Below are 12,300 nucleotides of genomic sequence, written 5' to 3' on the forward strand. Positions count from 1 at the left end.
TCCAATTCTTCTAAACTCCATTTCATCTAAAGTGTACATGTCCCCAGGTGTGTCTGTGATGAGCCATATAAATCTGCTATTCCATCAGGAAGTCTCATTCCTTTAGACCCTAAATCCTCACATCAGGGGGGACTCAACTCTATCTCTTCTGAGTTAAGGCCCTAAGACAAGAATCATCACCCCCATTTTTAGCAAATGAAGGGCTGTGACTCATGGTGGGGAAGTGACTTGTTCTCTGTCACATAACCTACAATGTCAGGGCCATGAACCCAGGTGTTCTTGCTCCTTATCTAATTCTGTTTCCATTAACCCTTCTTCCAACCACAAACGTATATGGAGCCCACATTACGCATCATGCCCAATGAGGCACAATGCACACATTATCCCATTTAACTCTCACAATAACCACGTAAGATAACCTCATGGTAATAAGTAATATTATTCCCACATTGCAGATGAGAAAACCAAGATAGGTTTTCAGGCGAGAAAACCAAGGAAGGCTCAGAAAGGTTAAGTCACTTTCCTAAGGATACTCAGCCTGTAAGAGGCAGAACCAAGACCACAGTTCCAGCAAAGTATCTTCAAAGGCTGTCCCTTTAACCACACAGCTAGAATGCTCCCCCAGCAGCCCTTACAAGCTTCATAGAAATTTTTATGACACTGCCTAGAAATACACATTTCTTCCCAGAGTTCAACCCCCATGGCTCTCTCATATACAATGCAGGTAGAATCCTTTTGATTTCAAAATGCTCAATGATCTAGGAATCATTCCCTTTAGGGAATGCTCCCTCAGTTCACAGGAAATTCCCTCTGGGATACTCATTAATCGCAGAGTTAAAGGATAATCTTCCAGCTTTTTGAGAACACAAAATAACAAATTCATTAGATTCCCCTCATCCCACCAACCTTAAACAACAGAAGCATAAGGATGAATGACAACCTTGCAACAGAATGTGGATATCACTTTGGGAATTAAAGACAAATAAAATGTGTTTTGAAAAAAAAGATGACTGACATCAGTGCTCTGTGTTTTCTCACTATTCATCAGGTACAAATTGTCACTCAGGGTGATTAAACAAGGATTAATTGCCAGGTTGCTCCACAAGCTGAGATGTTTCAAAGTTTCAGCCCAAAGAAAACACACAAATACACTCCAATTTTTTAAGGAATGGGGGTGGAAGTTGGCAACATCTCCTTGGAGGACAATTTGACAAGAGCTCCACATCAGCATGTCGTAGCATAAGAAAAGCTATTGTCATATGGTGTATAATGAGGAACAAGGGAAAACAGCCAAAGCAGCCATGAATCAAAACTATTTAATTCAATGATAACCCATATACTGGATTCTAAAAACTAATAAATATATTAGATCTTTATGTCCTTTATACAATGACATATAAAGATGTCCAAAAAGTATTTCTAAGTATGAAGAAAGTAAGCTATAAGAGACCATATATGGGGCTTCCCTGGTGGCACAGTGGTTGAGAATCTGCCTGCCAATGCAGGGGACACGGGTTCGAGCCCTGGTCTGGGAAGATCCCACATGCCGCGGAGCAACTAGGCCCGTGAGCCACAACTACTGAGCCTGCACGTCTAGAGCCTGTGCTCCGCAACAAGAGAGGCCGCGATAGTGAGAGGCCCGCACATCGCGATGAAGAGTGGCCCCCGCTTGCCGCAACTAGAGAAAGCCCTCGCATAGAAACGAAGACCCAACACAGCCAAAAATAAATAATAAATAAATAATAAATTTAAAAAAAAAGACCATATGTGGAATGTGTATTTTCTATAAAATCTTGTTAATAAATAATTTGAATGAATCTGAAGAAATAAATCCCAAGCCATAAACAACATATATCTCTAGCTGTGGAGGTGAGTAAACTGTTTCTGTACAGGGCCAGCTAGTAAATACTTTGTTTTGTGGACCATGAGGGCTGTCTCAACTACTCAATTCTGCTACTGTAAAAGCAGCCGTAGATGATGCTAAATGAATAGGCATGGCTGTGTTCCATTCAAACTTTATTTATGGACTTAAAATTGAAATTTCGTGTAATTTTTTTTTTTTTTTTTTAATTTTTGGCTGTGTTGGGTCTTCGTTGCTGTGTGTAGGCTTTCTCTAGCTGCCGGAGCAGGGGCTGCTCTTCGTTGCGGTGCGCGGGCTTCTCCTTGCGGTGGCTTCTCTTGTTGCGGAGCACGGGTTCTAGGCGCGCGAGCTTCGGTAGTTGCGGCACACAGGCTCAGTAGTTGTGGCTCACGGGCTCTAGAGTGCAGGCTCAGTAGTTGTGGCGCACGGGCTTAGCTGCTCTGCGGCATGTGGGATCTTCCCGGACCAGGGCTTGAACCCGCGTCCCCTGCACTGGCAGGCGGATTCTTAACCACTGCACCACTAGGGAAGCCCGTGATTTTTAAATCTTTCATAATAGCCATGTCTTATTTCAAAATCAGAGATAATACAGATACTTTGGGATGAACATACATATTTCCTCAAAAGAAAAACCTCTATTTAGGTGCTTCAGCTTCTACCAGGCATATTATCAAATACTAATGACATAAGGAAGGTGAGCTAACCAGCATTTCTTAGCTGCTAAGCATCTTTCCCTACCTAGAGGATTCCAAGAATTTCTTAGGCGCATGCGCGTGGACACACACACGCACACACACCCCACCTCCTTTTTTTCCCCTTTTCTTGGCACACCAGTTGACTGAGACAGAGTGGTTTTTCCTGCCCAAGCAAAAAAAATCAGTGGGAACCCATTTCTTAGCCAAATTACAACCACTAAAGGAAACCAGGCCGGCATCTCCCCAAATTACCACCCCAGTCGTCAATCAACACAATTACCAGGGCAACTAAGGAAAGATGCTTTTCAAGGCGCAGTCCTGGCTGACCCAGTGAGCGCTGCTTGGGGAACAGCCGCTCTGAGTCCAAGCATCCTGCCTGGAAAGGCGGCCGTTGTCCCCAGACTAACCACTCTGCATAATTAAAATGACTTCACAAGGCTACCATTGCTCTGGGCTTTCCATATCAGCCGCTCATCAAAGTGCAACTCCGGGAGGCTTGTTCTGAAAGCCAGCCTTTTAATGCAAGAGTCAAATCTACATTTATCAGCAAAGCTGAAACGTTAAAGGGATTACAAGGAGCTTAGAATCCACCGGCGGTTCATTGATCTGGTCTTGCCAGCCTCATCTCCACATGCCCTTTAGAAATGGCTTTAGTCTGTTCCCTGGTTCTTTGGTTGCCTTTGATTTTAGCACCATTCTCATCCAGGTTGGAGGGGATGTTTCCTTTAGCTCTGAACCTCCCCAAAGGTTCTCAGATTCCTTTCTTCTAAAACTAAGAGAAGCTACTTGCATATTCCCCTACTAGTGGTATAGACCCGGAGTCGGCAAACATTTTCTGTAAATGGACAGAGAGTAAATGTTTTTGGCTTTGTAATCTGTACATTATCTGTTTCAAGTACTCAACTCTACTGCTGTAGGTCAAAAACAGCCACGGACAATATGTAAATAAGTGGGAGTGACTTTGTTCAGATAACAGTTTATGGGCACTAAAATTTGAATTTCATAGACTTTGCATATGTCATGAAATATTATTCTTCTTTTGATTTTTTTCCAACCATTAAAAAATGTTAAAACCATGCATGGCTTATGAATCATACAAAACAGGTGAAGGGTCTGATTTGGCCAGCAGGACCTAGTCTGCCAACTCCTATTCAAAGTATGTCCCTGCACCAGAAGCATCCGCATCACCTGGGAGCTTGTTAAAAAATGCAGCATCTTAGTCCTCTGCCCTCAAGCCTGTTGAATCAGAATCTGCATTTGAACAAGATCCCCTGGTGATTCATATGCCAGCCAAGTTTGAGCATTTCTGGTCCAGAACACAGAATTGTGAAGTCAGACAGGGTTGGAAGTCAGACAGCCCCACTGACTAAGGGGCTGCAGAAACTTAGGCAAGTTATTTAACCTGAGACTCACTTTCCTTAACTATCAGAAGGGGCGTAAATAATTGCGCCCAACTCCAAGGACTGTTGCAAGTGAAAGATTGGAAGGATGTGAGACACTCATCTGGCATTGTCAATGCTTTAAAAATGGCAGCTAGGGGCTTCCCTGGTGGCGCAGTGGTTGAGAATCTGCCTGCCAATGCAGGGGACGCGGGTTCGAGCCCTGGTCTGGGAAGATCCCACATGCCGCGGAGCAACTACGCCCGTGAGCCACAACTACTGAGCCTGCGCGTCTGGAGCCTGTGCTCCGCAACGGGAGAGGCCGCGATGGTGAGAGGCCCACGCACCGCGATGAAGAGTGGCCCCCGCTTGCCACAACTAGAGAAAGCCCTCGCACAGAAACGAAGACCCAGCACAGCCATACATACATACATACATAAAAAGAATGTAAGCAGACAAGAATAGCATTAAAAAAAAAATTAAAAATTAAAAATTAAAAAAAAAATGGCAGCTAATATGACAGAAGATATTACTATTTTTTTTAACATGATTTTTGGAGAGATGAGAATACTCATTTAGGGTTCACAATTTCCAATCACTTTCAGGACCTGACAGGTCACCTAAGTGTTTGAAGAAGTCCCGAATGCGACTGGAATGTTGGTGACTAGGGTGAGTCAAGGTCACACCCATCTAAATGGAGACCTCTTGTGTGCTGCCACTTACTGCCACATAGGAAAGTCGGCCCCATGTTACCACATCTTTGGATTCTTCAAGAGAAGCTGGAAACCTGGATTTTAATGTTAGAAAAAGTCCCTCATTTAATGCACTGTCCAGACCAAACAAAACCCATCCACAGGCTGGATGTGAGCCGAGGGCCTCTAGTCTGTGACCTCTGCCTTAGAATAGAGAAGTCACAAGAGGCAGGGAGTCACAGGGAAACCAGCCTGGGTTTTAGAGCCAAATCCTAGCTTCATTCTCAGTAGCCAGGAGACCTTGGGCCACTGTTTGAACAACCGTGAGCTTCAGTTTCTCATCAGGAAAATCACCACATCTGCCTCATAGGTTTTGGTGAGGATGCAGCAGAAATGTACGTATCAGTAAAAAGGTGGGGAGACAGCTCTGGACAGAGTAAGTACACAGCCTTGTCACTGCTGATGCTGCTTTGGTATCATTATTATCATCTTTATTCCTCAGTGCCCAGGCATTCAAAGGGCAAATCGTCACTGTAAAAATGGCTATTTCCCCCTCCCTGCTCAAACTGGGTACAAACAAGCAAGTCCAATTAACCCCCACTCAGAAAGCTGTCTCGTGGCAGAGTACACGAAGTGCCTAGTTATTAATGATTTTCTTCTGGCCACAGTCCACAAAGATGCCTTAATCTTCCTCTTAATGAGAATTCCCTCAGCAGCCTGGCCACTGCGCGATTTGTCCTGGGCTGCCTTGAGGGGTTGCTTTTTTGGGGCCAGGTCACCTGTAGGGAGCAGTGCCCATCTTTTCTCCCCAGCTGCCCTACATCAGGTGGAGGAGAGCGCTTTGGCTGACGATTATGAGCCCTCTCCAACACATGGAAACTCCTGTGGGTTTTGTTTTTTTGTGTGTGTTTTTGTTTTTTGTTTTTTAGAAATCCTAAAAATCCCCACATTTGCCACCTAAAGGTGTGGGTGACAATATAAATGAGGAAGGAGAATGAGCCCTCAGGAAAATCTCCATAAAAGATAACAGCCCTCCACAGAACCTTAGGCATCTTTGGTCATACACAGAAGCCCCAGAGGGCAGAGAGCCAGCTGGCTGAAGCAGTGTCAGGTGTTGTAACTCAGCTTTCCTCACTCTTTGCCCTGCACATGAATCAGCTGGGGATCTTGTTAAGGCCTAAAGTCAGATTCAGCAAGTCCAGGGCAGGGCCTGAGACTTCACATTTCTAACAGGCTCCCATGAGCCGGTGATTCTGCCGGTTCCTGCCTCAGGTTTGAATCAACAGGACCCTCCTCCCTTGCTTCATCTAAGTCGCTGTGCAAATGCCACCTCCTCAGAGAGTCCTCTCTGGACCACCTTATCTAAATTGTAATTATTTGTTGAATGAGGGCAGGAATCCCGTCTATTTTGTTCTTCGCCGTATCCCCGGCACAGCGCAGCACCTGGCACAAGCAGACCCTCAAATATTTGTTCAGTGGAGAGATCCCAGCGTGACGGCTGAGGAAAATGCAACTCAGGGAGCCTGAGTCTTTCGCCCAAGGTCACACAGCTTGGCAAAACCAGAGCAAGACCACAGCCCTGCTCCCTCTGGACTTCAAAGCCCCAGCTCTCTCCAGCACACCAGAAAGGGAAGCAAAGTTTGTTTACAACCCGCTTCCTCCCAAGAACTTCAGTACCATCGTGCTGCAGGCAGGAACACAATTCCGTTCTGCTTTTAGGAGCTGCCTGCTGTGTGGACAATGGTTTGGAGGGGGAGCATGTGGAAGCAGAGGGACAAGCTGACACCCACGAGCGGTACTATTTAGGGTGCCTTGGTGCTTGGGGGCAAGGGAAATTCACTCTCCTTGAAACAGACCAAAGGCAGCCTTTCAGCCTGTGCCAGGTTAGCCTTCCCTCCTATCCGGATACAACTGTCTCTCCCAGGGGCTCAGAGTCCCCCCCCCCCCCAGTCAGAGGAGTGCAAACGGAGCATACTGTGGATTTCAAACTGCCAAAAAGAATATTGTGCCGTAACCCAGAAATGATTGTCCCCCTTCTCTAAAAGGTCACCCAAAAGCATGCCCGTGAGGGAAAAGGAGGGGGCAAAAAGCAAGGATCCGCTTCCTTTCCAGCAATGGGTGGAAACTCCATAAAAACCGCATTCATGGAGGCTTTTCTGCTGCTAGTGAAGAAACCGCTTCCGCGTGAAAACCCATCTCAGCCTCATGAAAGGCTCTTTCCGAAAGAAAGGCTCCATAATGGGCTGAAAATCAAACGCTCGTTTTCCCCTCACAAAACCAGCTGGGTTAAAACGGCTTGAGGGTCTCTAAGAAGCTGTGGTCATGACAGTCTAAAGTGACCGGGGACACCCAGCAGCCTCAAGCGAGCTAGTTATGATTCCTCCAGGGCAACAGCTGAGAGGAAGCTAAAAATAATTGACAAAAGTAGCTAATGTTTATTGTGTGCCTGGCATGGAGCGAAGTATGTGTTTTCAATATCTCATTTCATCCCTACGATAAAGCTGAGAGATTAAGTACCATCATTATTCCCACTTAACGGAAGAGGGAAACTGAGAACTAGGGAGAGTGACTGGCTGCAGGTCAGAGGTCACAGAGACTGAAAGGAGGGAAGCCTGGGTACACACCCACACTGTACCATTGCCCCATAGGCCTCTGGTCAGAAGTAGACCCAGAGGCTCCAGAGTAGGGGAGGAGCCGGAAATCACTCTCCTGTTCATCACTCTGCCTTTCCCACCCCCATTACAGCACAAGATGGCTCAAACAGGATCCAACAGCAGCGCTGTCACACAGGATTTGGTTGGAAAAAATGACGCTTCTGCACCTATTCCCATGTATCGCCACTTTCACACTGGGGACACTCCAGGGGCCAGTCCAGAGCACACCTATTTGGGCTACAACATCGGCAGGACTGATGGATGCCTATGTCTGCACATTATATATTTATAAGGTCGCCCGGCCTTGCCTCTGCCACAGAAGTTATTAAATGCTAGGGAGCCATAAGGGCTGCACTCACTGTCCTGAAACAAAGGCAAAGAGGCTGCCAGACCCATCAGAGGCAGGAACAAAAGCATTTAATTTCTGAAGGAGCCGGTTGGGAGTTTCCTTATAACTGGGTGCCCAGCACACATGACCAATTGGGAGAAAGGAGAGAAGCACACACAGAGGGGAAAAAAAAACCAAACCAAACCAAAACAAATCAAAGCAGGCCTTTCTCCCCAGTATCCAGAAACAGCATTCTTCAAAGGGACATGGGGGGTGGGGGGGAGGAAGATGCATTAAGCAAGGAGAGAACGGGTTACAATGTTGCAGAATTTTCTCCTGCCACTGCTTTTGCCTTTTCATGAAGTTGCCAAGAAGGATCCATCTCTTCTCTTTATATCACCAGAGGGCCTGTAAGCCTGCACCCTAACTTTTCCCAGCCAGAGCCCCAGCAGCCAGATGTACTGGGAGGGCACCCAGATCCCTTGTCCCCCAAACATAATCATTCCAATCCAGGCTGGGGCTGCCTGGAAGTCAACATTCACGGCACATTAATAAGAAACATCTGGCCACCGAAGAGGGTTGACACAGCACAGGCAGGCAGTGGTGGATTTGTGGTTGGGACCCAGAGTTACAGAGGCTGAATTAAAAACACAATTGGAAAACACCAGCTAGTCCCAAGAATCCTACACATGCTGTACTGCGGCACTTGGAAAAACTGTCGTGCCTAAGTTGAATCGCTTGGGACAGAGTGACTTAGATACACAGAGGGTGGGTGCAAGAGACCCAAAACTCTCACATCAGGGAAATGCAGCCTGAGCCCGGCTCTCCTGCATTCTCAGTGTCTGGTCACCACTTCCACCTTCAATATTTGTAGCAGATGTAGTCCCACTCTTAAAAGAACAGCCTTTGCATTCTTTCCATGTGACTTATGCGTGAATTTAAAAGGCGAAAAATGTGCTTGTGTGCATATATACACATATATGGCATATATGTATAGATTTCCCCCCTGCAGTGGTGTGTCTTTAGGAATCCCATGTAAGGGGTCCTACCTCCATTTATGCAAGGCGAACCCTGGGCACTGGTCACCACAGGCGTTACATGGCTGGCCTCTCTCGATCCGCCCCAGTCCGGTCAACTTCAAAACAAAAAGACAACACAAGCATGTTTCCGCCACCCGGGCTCCCTCCAAAGCCCCACTGTGCCCCAGGCGGGACGGCCTGCCTCTCCCACCCCACCTCCTCTGATTTGACTCCGAAGCTCCTCTCCGAGGTAGGGGATTTGGGGTGGGGCGCTGCCGGTGCCCCTGGGGTGGTCTCTCGCCTGGGGAAGTCTAGGCGGGCTGTCTCTGGCGTGGGCACTAAGCCACCAAGAAATGGCCCTGGCTGGGGCTTTGTCTCCCCCAGACACCTTGGTCACGGGTTTCTAAGAAACAAAAGCAAGACCTTTCTGCTCCCCGGAGTCCCTAAGAAGCGACCATCGCGCGCTCGCCTTGGACCAGGCTGGGGCTTCCGGGAAGGGGGCAGCACAGGACACCCCCAAAAACAGCCCCAAAGTCAAGTCCGCGGCCAGAGCTCCAAGAAGCTGGAAGCTGGAGCTTGGGTGCTGGGAATGCGACCTGCCTTAGGGGAAGGGGCAAAGGAGGGGGCTTCCCGGGACGCCCCCGGACCGCGACATTCAGGGTCACGGTTCCCGGTCTGGCTCTCCCCGGGACTCGGGACCCGGACTTAACCCCTTCTGCCCCTACGAGCGCTCCCGCGCGCCCGGGCCACACCCCCGCCCGCGGGGCCGGCTTACCTGGGGCCACAGGTGCGCGGCCGCCGGGCGGAAGGAGTCTGGGCAGGGGCGCTCGCGGAGGGCCGGGGTACCGGGGGATTGGCCCCGCTCGGGCGGGGCACACTCACCGAGCGGCTGGAGAGTCTTTTCCGGGAGCTCCGGCTGAACATGGCCGGGCGCCTCCTGCAAGCAGCGCCGTCCGTCGGTCCGTCCGCACCACGGCCGCGAGGGCGGGTCGCCTGGGCGGACACCTTCGGCGGGCACCTTCGGCGGCCGGTGGTCTGTCTCCGCCTCGCAGCCCCAGGCTGGCTCCGGAGCACACGCCTCCCCCTCCTCCCTCGCCTGTGCCTCTCGCCCTCCCGCCCGCAGGTCCCTCCCTCTCTCCCGGCATCCCCCCGCCCTCCCCGGGCTCGCCCCGCGGTCCACGGGCCCTTCCCGTCCCTCCCCGGGGGGCGCCCAGCTGTGCCTAGTTTCTCCCTTTCCCTGCTTCCCGGCCGGCCCACCGGGGCTTACTCCCTCCCCTCACCTGGGCCCGCCCCCGAAGTCTCTTCCCTCACCCTCGCCGCGGAAGTTAGGGGCAGGGACCACTTCAAGGCCCTTGCTGCTGTAGCTGGGATAGGGGGTGGAGGTGGAGGGTTGGGCGTGGAGATTTTTTTTTTTAATTAAAATATAATTCACCTACAGTAAAAATCACCCATTTTAGTGCACAGTTCTGCCAGTGTTTACTAATTCATACAGACCTGTAACCAGCAGCACCATCAAGATACCGAAGTCCCATCACCACCAAACTGGACTCTTTTAAAAGTCTGCACCATGCGTGGAATCTATTTAGTATTTCCTAAGTGTTGGTAAATGAGGAGAAGGAGGATGAAAAATGGCCCTGTATCTACTTCTGCAGGAGATGCTCATTAAGTAATCACTGACGGCAAGCTTTGAATCCCCCGTGACCACGTGCCCATTCTTTTTCCACCACTTGCTAGCTAGTGATCTTCCCAAATTAACTGACTTCTTTTTGCTTCTGCCTCCTTATCAATACCAGTTTTAAAAGATATAACAAGAGTCCTAACCTCACAGCATTGTTGAGAAAGATGAGTTGGGACACCTAATAGTTGTTATACATGTTATAACAGGCACAAACTAAGGGCTCATTAAAATCAGCTGTCAAAAAAAAAAAATTGCAAGTCATGGTGTCCACTTAACGTTGATGTTTCAGCTCACATACCACCTCCCCTGAGAGAACTTTCCTGATCCCCTATTGTAACATCTCTCACACATGCACTCCCTCATATGGCATGTAGCATACATTGAAATGATCTTGTTTACTTATTTGTCAAAAGAAGACATTCTTGTCTGTGTCAAAAAGATAATTCTCCCAGTTTAATGTTTTTCCAGATGAGACACTGAACTTGAGTGAAGAAAAGCAGCTTGCCTGGGGTAATGCAGCAAATTAGTGGCAAGGCCAGTCTACCTATACCCCAAATCCAAAACAAGAGGATGACACAGCTTCGATACCGCCCCCCCTCCCCCAGTGTGAGTATGTATTAGTTGATGACCTTCAGTGCCCCAAGGGCAAGGTTTGGTTTGAGTTCAACTTTGGTGAAGGGAGTGAGGTCTTGGCCTCAGGAGCAAAATTTACAGGGGTGCCCACAAACTCAGTAATCAAGATTTTTAGGCAATAAATTAAAGAATCAAAATGAACGCAAAAAAAGTCCATGATGAACAGAATATCGTTTTAAAGATAAGATCCTATCCTACACGTACACATCTCTGCCTAACTCACCTCACCCTAATCCTAGCCCTGGGAAAAATGCCCCAAAACTCAGTCACCTAAAGGGTAGATTCCCCTATATTGCATTTTTCCATTTACCCACCGCCCGCCATCACCAGTGGAGGGTATGCTTGCAGGCGGTAAACGCCATGGCCCATTCATTTCTTCATTTGCCTAGGCCTAGCACAGGGTCTGGCTCATTGCAAACGCTCCACGTTTGTTCAATGACTAAATAGAAGGCAGTAGCTTTGGCAGGGCTGGGGGGCAGGGAGTGTTAGCAATTCAAACCCCAGTCATAATCAGTACCAGCCCAGGATGCTCACCTGGTCTTCTCAGCAGGGCTACCACACAGCCAGCTCTGCACCACACTGCACATGGCCTTGTAACTGGCAGGAACAGGTTGGGAGGGCAGTGTTCACAATGCAGTTATTGCCTATTTGTATTTTAATTATAAAGATGTTTAGCAAAGGTCAGTAACAAAACCGGTGCATTACAAGTTGCTAACAGATGGAGGGAATGATCTCCATACAGATGAAGCAGCACCTTTTTCAAATTCCCTGGAAGGAAACACAAGGGCCAGTGGCAGTAACCCTGCCCACATCTTGCTCCTGGGTAGATGTGGGTGGTAAAAGAGGCAACAGTAGTAATGCCCTGGGGAACATGGTTTGAGTGTTTCTAGACCTTAACTTTTGTCACTTGATCAAAGAGGAGACAAGATATAAGTGGTCTCCACATGTTTGTCTGAACAAGCCACATGCACAAGTCCCAATCCCACCTCACAAAGGGGGCGCCAAGAGTGTGTCCCCTACCACCTGCCATAAAAGCATCTCCTCGGGGACGAGTGCCCCTGGGTCCATCACTTCAGAGCAGGAGCCAGTTTTCCCTGAACTTATTTACACCTGAGGCTCACTTATGAGCGGCAGAATCTTACCTATCTATTCAACAACCACTTTATCTTGCTTAGGAAGATAAAGCTTAGTAACCCAGGAAGGAAAATGTATTCTCACTGTCAGCTATAGGGGAACAGTAGACCATTTTATTTTGCTTTATCACTGCATCTGCCCCTCACAGACATCTTTGATGTATGTTTCTTCCTCATCTCTCAAGGCAATACAACTACTAATGGAACTTGAAGAAATCCTCATCCACA

General features: G+C 48.4%; 1 protein-coding gene across 1 annotated transcript in view; it reads right to left on the reverse strand.

Annotated features, from left to right (window-relative positions):
- Positions 1-9,587, reverse strand: part of PRICKLE2 (prickle planar cell polarity protein 2) — a 331,524-nt gene extending 321,937 nt beyond the window's left edge. The window contains exons 1-2 of the mRNA XM_061195510.1: positions 9,511-9,587; positions 8,659-8,744 (exon numbers count right to left, since the gene is read on the reverse strand). Coding sequence (XP_061051493.1) covers positions 8,659-8,744; positions 9,511-9,552 — 128 coding nt within the window. The 5' untranslated portion in view covers positions 9,553-9,587. The remainder of the gene's footprint in view (positions 1-8,658; positions 8,745-9,510) is intronic.
- Between the last annotated feature and the right edge of the window lie 2,713 nt (positions 9,588-12,300).

This window comes from Eubalaena glacialis, chromosome 7, assembly GCF_028564815.1.
Source record: "Eubalaena glacialis isolate mEubGla1 chromosome 7, mEubGla1.1.hap2.+ XY, whole genome shotgun sequence".
In the NCBI taxonomy this organism is placed as follows: domain Eukaryota; kingdom Metazoa; phylum Chordata; class Mammalia; order Artiodactyla; family Balaenidae; genus Eubalaena; species Eubalaena glacialis.